Source organism: Pyrus communis, chromosome 17, assembly GCF_963583255.1.
Source record: "Pyrus communis chromosome 17, drPyrComm1.1, whole genome shotgun sequence".
Taxonomy (NCBI): domain Eukaryota; kingdom Viridiplantae; phylum Streptophyta; class Magnoliopsida; order Rosales; family Rosaceae; genus Pyrus; species Pyrus communis.
This window is the reverse complement of record NC_084819.1, coordinates 657,165-673,816: the sequence shown is the minus strand read 5'-3', so window position 1 is coordinate 673,816 and position 16,652 is coordinate 657,165. Positions and strand designations below refer to the sequence as shown.

General features: G+C 37.4%; 1 protein-coding gene across 2 annotated transcripts; it reads left to right on the top strand.

Moving 5' to 3' along the window:
- Positions 1 to 5,786: 5,786 nt before the first annotated feature.
- On the top strand, positions 5,787 to 9,250 carry LOC137722641 (purple acid phosphatase 15-like). 2 transcript variants are annotated; one of them, XM_068461688.1, is made up of 7 exons: positions 5,787 to 6,112; positions 6,686 to 6,877; positions 7,155 to 7,488; positions 7,583 to 7,800; positions 7,896 to 8,086; positions 8,252 to 8,536; positions 8,917 to 9,250. In XM_068461688.1, exons 1-7 carry the CDS (start codon positions 5,824 to 5,826, stop codon positions 9,040 to 9,042), a joined length of 1,635 nt encoding a protein of 544 aa, XP_068317789.1. In that variant the 5' UTR covers positions 5,787 to 5,823; the 3' UTR covers positions 9,043 to 9,250. The 2 variants fall into 2 exon arrangements, with proteins under 2 accessions (XP_068317789.1, XP_068317790.1); XM_068461689.1 differs by having other exon boundaries at positions 5,993 to 6,112; positions 6,610 to 6,877.
- Positions 9,251 to 16,652: the final 7,402 nt, after the last annotated feature.

Genomic DNA, 16,652 nt, shown 5'->3' with positions numbered 1-16,652 from the left:
GCACCACGACGCCCTGGTGACGGCGCTGCAGAAGAAGCGAGGACTAGATGTCAGTGAGCAAAACTTGGGGATTAGATGTCGGCCTTCCTTTCTAGTCCCCCTTAATACCAAGCGAAAGCTTGGGATTAGATGTCTTGCTTTAGCGAACCCGAAGGGCCTCGTAGTCAAGGCGAGTCCCACTTATTTTAGTCCGAGGACATACCAAACACAATATTATAGTCATACTTAAGTCAGTCCAAGCCAATCCCTCCTAAGGAGTTAAAACAAACGCACCCAACGTGTTCTGATTTAGACAAAACCCAACTCTAATCGAAGGCTCAATTGAAAATTGGTGAAGCTCACCAAGCCAAAATATGACCAATGGGGCATTGGGCTAGCCAAGCTTAGGCCATCTCCAACCGAATGTGTTATGTTTAGCCCCTATGTAGATTATATACGATCTCTAATTGAAAGGGGCCATTTTTTAGCCCCATCAATAATTTATTATTTTAAATTTGTTCTTTAATTTTATCGGTTAATTGAATTAAACTACCATATTAAAATAAGGTTTCTGGACATATTTTAAGGGCCACTTGTCACTAAATGTTGTTTTAAGTTTCATGTTTCTAAGCTTCATGTTATTAATTATTTTAATTTTACTTGCATGTTAACAACTTAGACATTAAAATAAGGTAAGATATAGTATGAAATGGTGTAGAAATGTCTTAGGTATTTTATAGGAAAAAATTAGAATTTTTTTTTTAATTTTGTCTTAAAAAATAAAAAATAAAAAAAGGCTACAATGACATCAGCTAGCAGCATAGCTGGGCCCAACTTTCAAGCCTAGCTGGTTGGCTATGTTTGCCTAGCCTTCTGGCCATTTAGCTATATTTTGGCTCAGTGGGTCCCAAATTTTTTTGGCTCAGCTTGTCATTGGAGATGGGTTTTGTGTTAAAACGGACTATGTTTTGGCCTATAACCCTTTGGCCGGCTCGGTTGGAGATGACCTTAGCCTGATAGCTAACTTATTTGTTGGGACCCAGCAACAGATGCGTCAATTTGCCATTTGATCGAACGACCATATTTATCCCAAGGCTCCAACGGCTTTCTCACATCTTCTTCACCTTTTTTATACTATTTTCAATCCAAATTTTTGCATTCTATTCACCTCAGACACTCTTTTATTCAAGGAGTTATGTTTAGCCCCTTTGCTTGGAGATGGTCTATGAATGTGGCCTAACATTGTTCATTAAAAAAAAAAATTTCTTGCACGACTATAATTCTGAACCAGACTATGTTCATTCGGTTGGAAATGTCCTAAACAATTACAGACATCCTAAACACTTACTAACACAACTATACGTGTATTGTACATGTATTCTTTTACACATTTTCAATAAGACAAGCAAAATTCACGTATTGCATACATATTTCTCATTGCAATCCCTATTTTGAATTGTGACAGATTGAATCATAGAGCTAGCGTTTGAAGTTGGCGTAAGACGAGATGCTACAAATGAATACAAGTTGCGTCGGGCGATGAAGGATTCAAAATGGAAGCAATTACAGATTGGCAGAGAAAAATTGAGAAGAAAATCGCACAAGAACAGTGTTTGGTGAGCGAGAAAATGAGAAAAAATGAGAGAAAAAGATCACAGTAAGTCGTTAAACTCCGGCGATTAATATCATGTGAAGACGTGTAAAATAATCTTTGTATTTCATAAAATCAAAACTGAATATGTTCAATTGGTATTTATGCATAAACTTAAAGTTTTAGTATCAATTCGTACATTAAAAACTCAAATATTTCAACTTCTAGTTCACCATTATTAGAATTAGAAAAAAAAAAAAAAAAAAAAAACTAATAGGAGAGAGAGTGAGTGAAGAAAGTGCGGGACGAAGAGGTCCAGTCATATATGAGTTAAGGGAGAGATACTCTCTTGAAACCAATACATGTTATCTTAATAACACTACCGATGATATAGATGTTGTCATGAATCTAAATAAAACAGCATATGTTCGTTAGATAATTGTCACGTGATGTCACTGGTTACAACAAAGAATCTCTCAAGTTATATTTCATCTTTTTAGTTTTAAATTATTTAATGGCAAAACAAGATTTCCAAAGTTTGTTGGGTGAGGACAGCGAAAAAAGTGATGGGTGCTACTAGGAGCTCTCAATCCCATACCTAAAGACTAAAGCAAGAAACCCACTGTAACAAACTATAACAAACTGATACCAGAAAGAGAAACATAGCACCTCAGCACTCACATTCAAGTTTGGTAGGGAAAGAATCGACGCGCGTTTTGTGTTTGATAATTCTCAAAGAGCTTGAACTAGCAACATGAAAAGCTGAGTATTTTGTGTATGGTTTGCCAAAGAGGTTATCTAATTTCAAGGGCTCGAACTTGCTTCTTTTCTGAATGTTCTCTTTGCTTGAATGCGAGTCTTATATTGACAAGAAGGAATTGAGCTAATTGAACACATCTTGAGGAGCTTGAATAATTTGTGATGATTTTACATTAGTGATGTTGGGCTTTTGAGATTTTTTTTGGTTGAATTTGGATTTTCTTCCGTTTTGGGCTTTTGGCATTCATGATTCATGAGTAAATCTTGGGGTCATTTTGTCAGTTTCACCGCACCTATTAAAGGTTAAAAAGTAAATAAAATTAAACATAAATATTTTGAAATGTCATATGAACTTTTACACTTTTTTTTAATTAGTCATATGTACTAAAAATTTTACCGACTTGTCATATCAAAATTTTCAAAATCGTTGATTTGTTATCTCACGCTAACTCAGCTAAATTTTCCATCCAAAATAATCACGTGCATTGCACATAACTTGTGCTCATGATTATTTAGGACTTTTGACCATTTTTACATTTTTTTTTAATTTTTATACAATAATATATTTACACTATGAGGTGGATGAATAATTTGGCATCAGACATTTGACATCCTTTTTACAAGTTCTCTACTTCTCTTTGGTACAAACCTAAAATTTGGCTAAAGAAAAAAAAACATCATGTTCGTTTCAAAAACTTTATACCTAACTACTAAAAAAGTACATTAGCTTACTAACATAGAGTTTAACTAATTGCAAGCTTTGAGAATTCAATGCGGTCCATCGCGTTTTTTAATAACAGAGTTGAAATGTCCAAAATAATCTCGAAGGGGCATGGTGCGAGTTAACAGGTTTGAAATAACCTTGAAACCAAGTCATGTGCATTTGCACATTACTTATTTTTGATGAAATACTTAATAGACTTTTTTTAAGTGACATATTTCAAAGGATTTTACAATTCTATATGGATTTTGACATATTTATATGGATTTCTATGGATTTCTTTCATGGATTTCTTAGGATTTGTTAGTTGAATCTGATAACATAAAATGGATCCTTAGGATTTATTATGTGTTTCCCTTTCTCATTTGAATTGTAAATTTTTAAAAGAAAATTAACTAACCAAAACAAAGATAGATGATTTCAATTACATATCTTATAGTCAAAGCTAATACAAGTACATAAAACACATATAAATCAAAATTTAAGAAGATAATAGATGGTTTCAAAATAAACAAGATAATAATGTTGCTTTTAACATGCATTTTGCTCCCTGGCCTTCATATGGTGCTCCTAAAAATCAAAACACTAGCATTATTAACGACTCATTATCCTCCATTCACATTGTTATCATTCTGGATATCTCTCCACATGTCCAAATCTATGTTATATCTCCATTCATTAGCAATATTTCGTTGTTGTTCTTGTGTTTGAAAATCTTGGTCAAGATCCCCTTTTGAAACTGACAATGGTTGAGACTAAGAAGATTCATCATCTGGTTCAACAAGAAATTCGTCCGATCTACACTCCTCTTCCACCATTTGCTCCACTTCCATTTCTTCCTCCTCTTCATCCATTTCCATTTCTTCCTCATCTTCTTCCGATTCCATGCTTGATTGAGACATTATATATAAACTAACCAACCAAATAAACAAAATCATAAAGAAGTTTGTACTTCGTGCAGAAGAACAAGAACAGGAAATAATATAGAGTGAAAACGAAATGAAGCCAAAATCAAGTGAAAGAAGAGCAAGTACAGAGAAAGCTTGAATCTTAATAAAATTCAAATAGCAGAAAGTTTACTTCGCGGTCTAAGGTTCACACATTCAGTTAATGAATTAGAGGAATATAATTCACCAGTGAAGCTAGTGACAATGGAGAACTAAATACAGATTAAGAACTAAACACAATGAGGGAAGTAAGGGAGCAATCGGTGGAGCTCGGGAATTGCTCCACGTCCGATTCAATTCATCTTTATTCCAAAAAATATTGTAATAAATAAAATAATAACAAAAAAAAAAAAAAAAGCAAAAAAACAAAATAGCAACAAAGAAATAGAGAGCAGACCTTATGGGTTGGTGGGGGAAGTTTGGAGATTGGAATCACATCCAGTCGGCCTGATAAAACAAAATTATAACAACAAAACTAAACACATGAAAGGGAAAGATGGGGGTTTTTTTTGAGATTACTGGCAAGACTGAGTACAAATACGTACCGTGCCTATATGTTAAGACCAACTATATATAAACATCATGAAAATAATAAAGAGTCCTTATACAAATTCGGAAGAGAAAAAAAATACCTTGAGGAATGGAGGAAGACTGTTCTTCATCTGTCTGAGAGAGGAAGAATGTTCCTCTTCTATAACGTGAAAAGAAATCAGAGGGGTTAGAGTTGGATTCTTGATGGCATATAATATTTATACCACCCATCCTCAAATCCATCCAAATCTATCATTCATTAAAATCCTAATAAATCTTTGGTATTCTCACTACACCTAGAATTTGATGCATTTTTTTAAAACGTAATTGACTACTCATGGATTTAGATGTATTCTTTAAAATCCTTTAAAATCCTAATTTGACTACCCTATGATTTCAAACTCCTTTAAAAATCCTCTTTTAAAATACTGATCGACAACATTTGGATTTTAAAATCTATTAAAATCATATCAAATCCTAATTTAACTACACCCCTTAGTATGAAATGACAAATTAATAATTTTAAAAATTTGATGTGACAAATATCTTAAAATTTTAGTTTATATGATAATAAAAGTGTATAAGTTCATATGAAATTTAAAAAAAATTAAAAACATAAATGTAAATGGAAAGTATTCTCAATCCAATGCATACATAACAATTCGGATTTGATATCCCGTGACTAATTAGTTACCATAAATCAAGCAAGCATTAACAACTATATAGCACATGTGTTCATAGAGAAACAAAAGAAGCCTCGGCTTGAAACTGACAAAATTGTTAAATATAAATTAACTGCTTGCGACAAAATTATTAGTTTCTTGAAAAGAAACTCCAAACCCGTCATCATCTTCATTTCATTGAATCTGATCGCAAATGTTTGATTGTTCTGTTGAATAAAACGTTTATTTTCATCCGTAGTAACTAAGAATTTGAAGGCTCTCTCTCCCTCCTTAGAGTTTAGAATTAGATACATCGTTTGATTTCAAAAAACAAATCAAAACCGGCCATATTTTCTTTGTCCTTGTCTGTTTGACTTTTAGCTTCAACAGAGGATTTTACAACGAGCCTTCAATAATTTTGTTGGGTTTCTTTTTTTGTTTTTTTTGGAAGGCGTGTTGGATTTCTATTTCTATTTAAGATAGAACTTCGTTGCTTAACAGATCAGCAGCTTCTGCTTACGACCAATCACGATTGAACACATGTTAAAGTTTTGATCAGCCTAACTCCAGTTCTTCTATTTATATTTGAGTTTCGTTTCTGTTTAATTCAAACAATAATAATAGTAAAAATAGATGGGTTTGTTTTTGTTTCCACCGCCCAAAGTTGCAACCTTTAATCTGCTGCTTGTGCTGACTGTGAGTCCCGTGAGCTTCACGTTTGTCAATGGAGGAATACCGACAACCCTCGAAGGACCCTTTAAGCCTGTCACTGTTCCTCTCGACGACAGCTTTAGAGGCAATGCCGTTGACTTGCCGGACACTGATCCTCGAGTTCGAAGAATCGTCAAGGGTTTCGAGCCTGAACAAATCTCTGTCTCTCTCTCTACAACCCATGACTCTGTCTGGATATCTTGGATTACAGGTCTCTCTCTCTCTCTCTCTCTCTCTCTCTCAAGTTTATGTTCTTTTGCTTTCTTTGCTTGTACTTTCGGTTGGATATGTTGTTTCCAAGTTCTTATGCAGATTGAGAGTTTTTAATCTAACAAATGAGTTTTATATTTGGTTTTCACATTTTAGTGAGATTGTTACGAGGATATGTTAATTTCGTGTCGTTGTCATGTTGGTCAGAGTGAATGTACTTCCACCCATGCATGCGAGTTTGAACACCTCTTTTCGTAGTTTATGTTAGATTATAAGAAGAATATCGTCCTTTCAAGAAAAATAAAATCTTTTAACTGTCTCCTATTTGGGGCATTGATAAATGTTTGGTTGCACAGAAATCATAATTACTGTTAGAATTCAATTGACTGATGCCAGTTTATGCATGGAAATGTTACTTCTTTTGGTCTTTGGATGGGCATGTTTTGGGGTGGACTTGAGCATTTTATTGTTGTAAACCAAAACTATTGAGTTATGTAGTAACGGAAGACTTGGCGGAAAACTAAGTGCATGATGAATTGAAGACTCTCAGTCTATCTCATGATCGAATTTGCAGGGGAATTTCAAATTGGAGACAATATAAAACCGTTGGATCCGAATAATGTTTCAAGTATTGTTACATATGGAAGGTACGGATTCCCTATGGATAACCAATCAACGGGGTATTCCCTTATTTACAATCAGCTGTATCCGTTTGAAGGTCTCCAAAACTACACTTCCGGAATTATACACCATGTTCGTCTCACAGGTACGTATCAGTCTTGAATCCCTTTATGAATAATTTGTATCCTAAAATATGAAATTGTTTCATGATCTGCTCCTTAACATATAGTTGTATCCATTGTTTATCGTTTAACTTTATTCCGTATGAATTAAGATTCATGATTTCGAAATCAAATTAACAAAATCATCAAATGATACGCGTGCATTTATGTTCACGAACGCTCGTCTGAATTTGCTTTTGTTTGGACTTACGGATGTATGATTTTGTATGCAATTCTCTAAATTTTAACGGGTTTGTGCAGGATTGAGACCCAACACTTTGTATCAGTATCAATGTGGAGATCCTAGCATTGCAGATATGAGCAAAGTATCTTATTTCAAGACTATGCCAGTATCCGGTCCCAAGAGTTACCCCAGAAGAATAGCTGTGGTTGGGGACCTTGGCCTTACACACAATACTACATCAACGGTCGATCACTTGTTGGCTAACGGACCTGATCTTATGTTATTGGTTGGGGACGTTAGTTATGCTAACTTGTACCTTACAAATGGAACTGTGTCTGATTGCTACTCTTGCTCATTCTCGCAAACTTTTATTCAAGAAACTTATCAGCCTCGTTGGGATTACTGGGGAAGGTGAGTTTTTCTGTGCTTTATTTTGATGAGGAAGCACCTGGTCATTTTTCGCACAACGTACCTAATTACAAAATTATGGTATGTTTGTTATCAGGTTTATGCAGTCGCTAGTGTCTAAAGTTCCAATGATGGTGGTAGAAGGGAACCATGAGATCGAAGAACAGGCTGGGAATCAAACATTTGCTTCTTATAGTTCGCGATTTGCATTCCCCTCCAACGAGAGTGGATCATCATCTACATTGTTTTATTCATTCAACGCAGGCGGGATACACTTTATAATGCTCGGTGCTTACACAGCCTATCACAAATCAGGTTATTGCATCTGCTTTCCTCAAAAGAAAATTTTCACTTCTTTCGCATGGTTACGAGTTAGGGACATACTAAGATGACTAGGTTTTCTCTTGCAGACGATCAATACAAGTGGTTGGAGAAAGACTTGGCTAAAGTTGACAGAAATGTGACTCCTTGGTTAGTAGCAGCATGGCACCCGCCATGGTACAGCACCTACAAGGCACATTACAGAGAAGAAGAATGTATGAAAGTTGAGATGGAAGACATACTGTATAAGTATGGTGTTGACATCGTCTTCAACGGCCATGTAAGTGTTTAGTTTGAGCAAAGGAACTTGTTTTTGAAGTCCCCAAATACGTTCTGGAATTCTTATTGGTATTAACAGTTTCCATTTTATGTGTTCAATACTTTATCAAGCTGTTGAAAAAATATGAGAGCTACTTCTGACTGTTTGGAAACAATTAATAAACAGGTTCACGCCTACGAGAGGTCAAATCGAGTGTATAACTACACATTGGATCCCTGCGGCCCTGTTTACATCACAGTTGGTGATGGTGGTAACCGGGAGAAGATGGCAATTGCGCATGCTGATGAACCCGGAAACTGCCCAGAACCATCTACAACTGCGGATAAGTTTATGGGCGGCTTCTGCGCATTTAATTTCACGAAAGGCCCAGCAGCAGGAAAGTTCTGTTGGGACAAGCAGCCTGAATACAGTGCGTATCGAGAGAGTAGCTTTGGCCATGGGATTCTAGAGGTGCTTCCCTTTTCTCTTTGCTATGAAATCACAAACTCTTGACAGTATTACGGATAAATTATTTTCATATTTAAGTCTTTCTTCAACAAATTGCATTCAGTTTTTAGTACTATGAACGTTCACTTTCACATGCATGGAAACTAATATTCCGAATCCACGTTGAGCTGCAAAACTAGAACTTCATAAAACTGTGAAATCGTAATTCTGTGACCGCATCAACTGCCAAGGTCTCGACTCCTAATGAGTGCTGTTTAGAAAAACTCTACTCGAAGCCGACTTGAAAAATGTCTGCATTTGTGTAGAAAAATAGATCCAACCAACGCAATTTGTATAAAATTACGCGGTTACAAGATTAAGAAGTATTTCTGTGCGACTTGCAGGTGAAAAACGAGACTTATGCTTTATGGACTTGGCACCGGAATCAGGACATGTACAGCACCTCTGCAGACGTAATTTACATTGTAAGGCAGCCCGATAGGTGTCCGGTTACAGACAACGGTGCATAAACAATGGCGAGCGGGAAACCGAAGGACGTTATTGAATAATATCATAATTAACAACAGATCGGTTCATCCCTACATTTTTGTAATACTTCTGCCGATTTCTAGTTGTGAGCCCTCTGTCTTCAACTTGTGGACGACAGGGTTAAATTATCTTCCACATAATCTAATACAATTTCTTCCAATAAAATTTCTTATCTTCTGTAATCTTCCAGCGGTTCACGTGCATAGCAAACCACAATTAATAGGTGCGTAGCAAACCACCATTGCAGCTTAGATTAAAAACTGATAGGTGCGTAGCAACTTAGATTAAAAACCGAACTGGCTTGTACTGACCGATTTTTTCATTGAACAATGCTTGGCCACTCAAGAATGAGTAAGAACTCCTACTCAAAACTCTTCGTGTTATTATAGAGCTTTATGCATAAACTTAAAGTTTCAGTATCAATTCGTACATTAAAAACTCAAATATTTCAACTTCTAGTTCACAATTATTAGAATTAGAAAAGAAAAAAAAAACTAATAGGAGAGAGAGTGAGTAAAGAAAGTGCGGGACGAAGAGGTCCAGTCATATACGAGTTAAGGGAGAGATACTCTCTTGAAACCAATACATGTTATCTTATTAACACTACCGATGATATAGATGTTGTCATGAATCTAAATAAAACAGCATATGTTCGTTAGATAATTGTCACGTGATGTCACTGGTTACAACAAAGAATCTCTCAAGTTAGATTTCATCTTTTTAGTTTTAAATTATTTAATGGCAAACAAGATTTCCAAAGTTTGTTGGGTGAGGACAGCGAAAAAAGTGATGGGTGCTACTAGGAGCTCTCAATCCCATACCTAAAGACTAAAGCAAGAAACCCACTGTAACAAACTATAACAAACTGATACCAGAAAGAGAAACATAGCACCTCAGAACTCACATTCAAGTTTGGTAGGGAAAGAATCGACGCGCGTTTTGTGTTTGATAATTCTCAACGAGCTTGAACTAGCAACATGAAAATCTGAGTATTTTGTGTATGGTTTGCCAAAGAGGTTATCTAATTTCAAGGGCTCGAACTTGCTTCTTTTCTGAATGTTCTCTTTGCTTGAATGCGAGTCTTATATTTACAAGAAGGAATTGAGCTAATTGAACACATCTTGAGGAGCTTGAATAATTTGTGATGGTTTTACATTAGTGATGTTGGCCTTTTGAAATTTTTTTTGGTTGAATTTGGATTTTCTTCCGTTTTGGGCTTTTGGCATTCATGATTCATGAGTAAATCTTGGGGTCATTTAGTCAGTTTTACCGCACCTATTAAAGGTTAAAAAGTAAATTTTGTTGACCAGGTTAAAAAGTAAATAAAATTAAACATAAATATTTGAAATGTCATATGAACTTTTACACTTTTTTTTAATTAGTCATATGTACTAAAAATTTTACCGACTTGTCATATCAAAATTTTCAAAATCGTTGATTTGTTATCTCACGCTAACTCAGCTAAGTTTTCCATCCAAAATAATCACGTGCATTGCACATAACTTGTGCTCATGATTATTTCTGACTTTTGACCCTTTTTACATTTTTTTTAAATTTTTATACAATAATATATTTACACTATGAGGTGGATGAATAATTTGGCATCAGACATTTGACATCCTTTTCACAAGTTGTCTACTTCTCTTTGGTACAAACCCAAAATTTGGCTAAAGAAAAAAAACATCATGTTCGTTTCAAAAACTTTATACCTAACTACTAAAAAAGTACATTAGCTTACTAACATAGAGTTTAACTAATTGCAAGCTTTGAGAATTCAATGCGGTCCATCGCGTTTTTTAAAAATAGAGTTGAAATGTCTAAAATAATCTCGAAGGGGCATGGTGCAAGTTAACAGGTTCGAAATAACCTTGAAACCAAGTCATGTGCATTTGCACATTACTTATTTTGGATGAAAAACTTATTAGACTTTTTTTAAGTGACATATTTCAAAGGATTTTAATGGATTTTACAATTTTATATGGATTTTGACATATTTATATGGATTTCTATGGATTTCTTTCGTGGATTTGTTAGTTGAATCTGATAACATAAAATGGATCCTTCGGATTTATTATGTGTTTCCCTTTCTCATTTGAATTGTAAATTTTTAAAAGAAAATTAACTAACCAAAACAAAGATAGATGATTTCAATTACATATCTTATAGTCAAAGCTAATACAAGTACATAAAACACATATAAATCAAAATTTAAGAAGATAATAGATGGTTTCAAGATAAACAAGATAATAATGTTGCTTTTAACATGCATTTTGCTCCCTGGCCTTCATATGGTGCTCCTAAAAATCAAAACACTAGCATTATTAACGACTCATTATCCTCCATTCACATTGTTATCATTCTGGACATCTCTCCACATGTCCAAATCTATGTTATATCTCCATTCATTAGCAATATTTCGTTGTTGTTCTTGTGTTTGAAAATCTTGGTCAAGATCCCCTTCTGAAACTGACAATGGTTGAGACTAAGAAGATTCATCATCTGGTTCAACAAGAAATTCGTCCGATCTACACTCCTCTTCCACCATTTGCTCCACTTCCATTTCTTCCTCCTCTTCATCCATTTCCATTTCTTCCTCCACTGATTGAGACATTATATATAAACTAACCAACCAAATAAACAAAATCATAAAGAAGTTTGTACTTCGTGCAAAAGAACAAGAACAGGAAATAATATAGAGTGAAAACGAAATGAAGCCAAAATCAAGTGAAAGAAGAGCAAGTACAGAGAAAGCTTGAATCTTAATAAAATTCAAATAGCAGAAAGTTTACTTCGCGGTCTAAGGTTCACACATTCAGTTAATGAATTAGAGGAATATAATTCACCAGTGAAGCTAGTGACAATAGAGAACTAAATACAGATTAAGAACTAAATGTTGAGAGAACTTGCCCCACTAACCTGGACAGAAGGAATACTACACGTGGGTACAATATTCCTTGTCAGCACACTACCACATGGTTTCAGCTCATGTGCTTTGATGTGTTGCAGCATGGGCAGCAAGCACGCCACCTTTACAACATTTGTTTATTGCATGCGTGTGTGTAAGATGTATATAAAACAACCAACTGCCATTGCAGCATAAGAAGAATAATACAACCAAAATATTAAACTTATTATGGTATCAGAGCACAGGCAATCCTTTGCTCTGCTCTGCCTTCACTCTTCCGCTGCTATACTGTGAACAGCGACATCTGTTACTGCAGCAACCAGTGCACTGCAAGCTGCACACTCGCTGCCTTGCCGTCGCAAAGCTGCTACACAGCCATCGTCGCTGCTCTACCTGTCACAGCCATTAAGCACAGCCGCAGAGCACAGCCAAGCACAGCCACTGCACACTGCCTGCCGACATGGCAACTGACTCTTCCAGCAAACACACCAAATACGAAGATCCCAACGATCCTCTTTATCTTCATCACTCTGATCAGCCTGGAGCGATCCTCGTCACACACCTTTTGAATGACGAAAATTACTCCACTTGGAGCCGAGCCATGGCCATGGCCCTCAATGCCAAGAACAAGGAAGGATTCATCAATGGATCCATTAAAAGGCCCGAGTCTGCATCCACAAGTGAATTCCAACAGTGGACTCGTTGCAACAACCTTGTGAAATCCTGGCTGCTCAACTCTGTCTCAAAAGATATCGGAGCAAGTGTCATCTACAACAATGTTGCAGCTGATATTTGGAATGAGTTGAAGGAACGTTTCTTTCACACAAACAGTGTACATCTCTTCCATATTAAACAAGAGATACATGGAAGTGTTCAAGGAAATTTGAACATTGGTGCATATTATACCAAACTGAAAAGTTTTTGGGATGAACGTGATGCCATGTGCACTCTCCCAACCTGTACATGTGGAGCTGCAAAAGAATTAATGCAGTTTCAGCAAAGTCAGAAAACCATGAAGTTTCTCATGGGCCTCAATGAATCATACGCTGCGGTTCGTGGGCAACTTTTACTTATGGATCCCCTCCCTGTTGTCAACAAAGCTTTCTCACTTATTATTCAAGATGAGAAGCAAAGAACAGTTTCAATGCATGCTCCTGAAAGGTCCTCAGTCACCGATACCGCAGCTTTCGCCGTGCAGGATAACATGCGAAACTCTGGTAGGAATTTTTCTCCAAGAAATTCCCATCTAAAATGTGGTCGTTGTGATGCAACTGGACACACTTCAGATACCTGTCGTGCACACCTCAAGTGCGACTACTGTAATTGGAGAGGTCACACCATTGATCAATGCCGCAAACTGAAAAAAGGGAAAGACAACAGCAATAGGGGAGATTATCAGGATCGCAGGGGTTCCAATTACAAGGCTAATCATGTTGATACCCAGCCAACGCCTTACAAGGCTAATCATGTTGATACCCATCCAACGCCTCCAGCAACATCTCCTTCGTCCTACAGCCTCACTTCCGAGCAATATCACAATCTGCTTGCACTCCTTGATAAGAGTCAATCCAACTCCACATCTAATCATGTCGGTACCACCTCTACTATGAATAACTTGTCAGGTAGAGTTTTTTGTGCTTCTGCTCTCAATAAGGGAAGAGACTGGATTTTCGATATAGGCGCCACAGACCACATGGTCTGCTCACCAAGCTTAATGACCACAAGTGTTCCGGTATACAATCGACAAGTGCACTTACCCAATCATGCACTTGCCGATGTCACACATATTGGCACAGTTCATCTCTCGAATGATCTCACCCTTCACAACGTGCTTTGTGTTCCATCATTTAAACTGAATTTAATTTCTGTCAGCAAACTCACTAATACCTCATCTTGCTTTGTCATCTTCACTGATAAAATGTGTCTACTTCAGGGCCAACGATCGGGGAAGATGATTGGGACGGGAACTGAATGAGAAAGACTCTACTACCTTGATAATGTGATGAAAACCAGGTGCAATTCAGCGTCAATTGTTGCCTCTTCTTCTTCTCAGCTTTGGCATCAACGCCTTGGCCATCTTTCCAACAAGACCTTACGGCATCTCTCTACTTGCGTTAAAAATTTGAATTTTTGTAGCATTGATGATTGTTTGATCTGTCCATTAGCCAAACAAACACGTGCTCCTTTTCCTTTGAGTTCTATCACCACAAAGGCTCATTTTGAGTTAATTCATGTTGACATTTGGGGAGGTTACCATGTTTCCACTATCACAGGGGCACAATATTTCTTAACTATTGTAGATGATTTCTCAAGATGCACATGGGTTTATTTAATGAATCACAAATCAGATGCACGATCTTATCTCATCACTTTCATCCACCTTGTTGAAACACAATTTTCCAGACGAGTCAAGGTTCTTCGTAGTGATAACGGTCCAGAATTTTCTATGACCCAATTTTTTTCAGATAAGGGGATTCTCCATCAAACAAGTTGTGTCTCTACTCCCCAACAAAACGGGGTAGCAGAGCGCAAACACCGCCACTTACTCAATGTTGCTAGAGCCTTACTTTTTCAATCTCATCTTCCTAAGAAATTTTGGGGTGATGCAATCCTCACTGCCACTTATCTCATAAATCGGACTCCCACTCCTCTTCTTCAAGGCAAATCACCCTATGAAATACTTCACCACAAACAGCCAGCGTATGCACATTTGCGAGTGTTTGGTTGCTTATGTTTTTCTTCCACCCACCACCATCGTCCCACAAAATTTGATGCAAGAGCCACACGGTGTCTTTTTCTTGGGTATCCATATAGCACAAAGGGATATTGAGTTTACGACCTTCACACGGGTAAAATCTTTATCTCCCGTGATGTTATTTTCCATGAACATGTGTTCCCTTTTTCATCTTCTGCTGCAGTTTCACCACTTGTGTTTCCACATACTCAAGATACTGCCTATGATGATCCCATCATTCATCCGTCCATTCTACTGGAGCAGGATTCCGTCGATCCATCCTCTTCTTCGCCGGTGAATCCTGTTTCGGTTTCATCTCCTTTTCTTTCCACCTCACCACCTCGTCTTAAACGACCCACTCATGCACCTGGTTATCTTCAACAATATCACATCGACATCAACCTCCCTTCTCGGTTCGTCCCTTCATCTCACTCGGCGTTGACCAAAGTACCAGGTACCCCTTACCCTTTGTCTGATGTCCTCACATACGATCGTTTATCTGCTCGACATCGTGCTTTCACCACTTCCATTTCAGCTGCCATAGAACCCAGCTCATTCTCACAGGCTATACGCGACCCTCACTGGCGTTTCGCTATGGAAGAAGAACTGGCAGCCCTTGTTGCGAATAGGACATGGTCTCTACAACCATTGCCCCCTGGCAAGAAGCCGGTTGGATGTAAATGGGTTTACAAAATCAAATTTCGATCCGATGGATCCATTGAGAGATATAAAGCACGCTTGGTTGCCAAAGGTTATAGCCAAATTGAAGGCTTAGACTATCGAGAAACCTTTGCTCCGGTTGCAAAATTGACTACAGTTCGTCTACTCCTTGCTGTTGCCTCGGTCCAACAATGGCACCTCCACCAGCTTGATGTTAATAACGCTTTCCTCCATGGTGATCTTGAAGAAGATGTCTACATGTCCTTGCCTCCTGGTTTCGGACGAAAGGGGGAGACACGAGTTTGTAAACTTCATAAATCTTTGTATGGGCTTAAGCAAGCCTCTCGTCAATGGTTTATCAAACTCTCTTGTGCTCTTAGAAAGGCCGGTTATCAACAATCCAAGGCAGATTATTCATTGTTCGTCCAAAACCATGATGGTAAATTCACTGCCCTCCTTGTCTATGTTGATGATATTATCTTGGCAGGAAATAACATACAAGCAATTGAAGATACCAAGTCTTTTCTTATGAAGCAATTCAAGTTGAAAGACCTTGGCCAATTAAGATATTTCTTGGGCATTGAAATTGCTCGCTCTAGCAAGGGGATCACCCTCTCACAGCGAAAATATGCCCTTGAAATACTTGAGGATGCAGGTCATCTTGGCGCAAAACCAGCCACCTCTCCTATGGAGCAAAACTTATCACTCAGAAAGGACGAAGGACAATGGGTTACTGATCCTTCCTCTTATCGACGACTTGTTGGGAGACTAATCTACCTGACAATCATGCGCCCTGATTTGGTGTATGCTGTCCATATTCTTAGTCAATTTATGGAGAAGCCTCGAACTCCACACTTGGAGGCAGCCCAGCGAGTCTTACGATACGTTAAGCACACACCAAGGCAAGGTATTTGTCTTTCTGCAAGAAGTCCAATTCAATTGAATGCTTTTTGTGATGCGGATTGGGCCAGATGTCGAGACACACGATGTTCTACCACCGGATACTGTGTATTTCTTGGAGAATCCTTGATCTCCTGGAAAAGCAAGAAACAAAATATTGTGTCACGTTCTAGTGCAGAGGCGGAGTATCGTTCAATGGCAGCAACTTGTTGTGAAGTCACTTGGTTGAAATCTGTTCTACAAGACTTGGGTATCAAACATAAACGTCCAGTCAAGTTATATTGTGATAATCAAGCGGCACTTCACATCGCTTCGAATCCGGTCTTTCACGAAAGAACCAAACACATATAAATTGACTGCCATCTTGTACGATAAAGGGTTCAAAGTGGAAT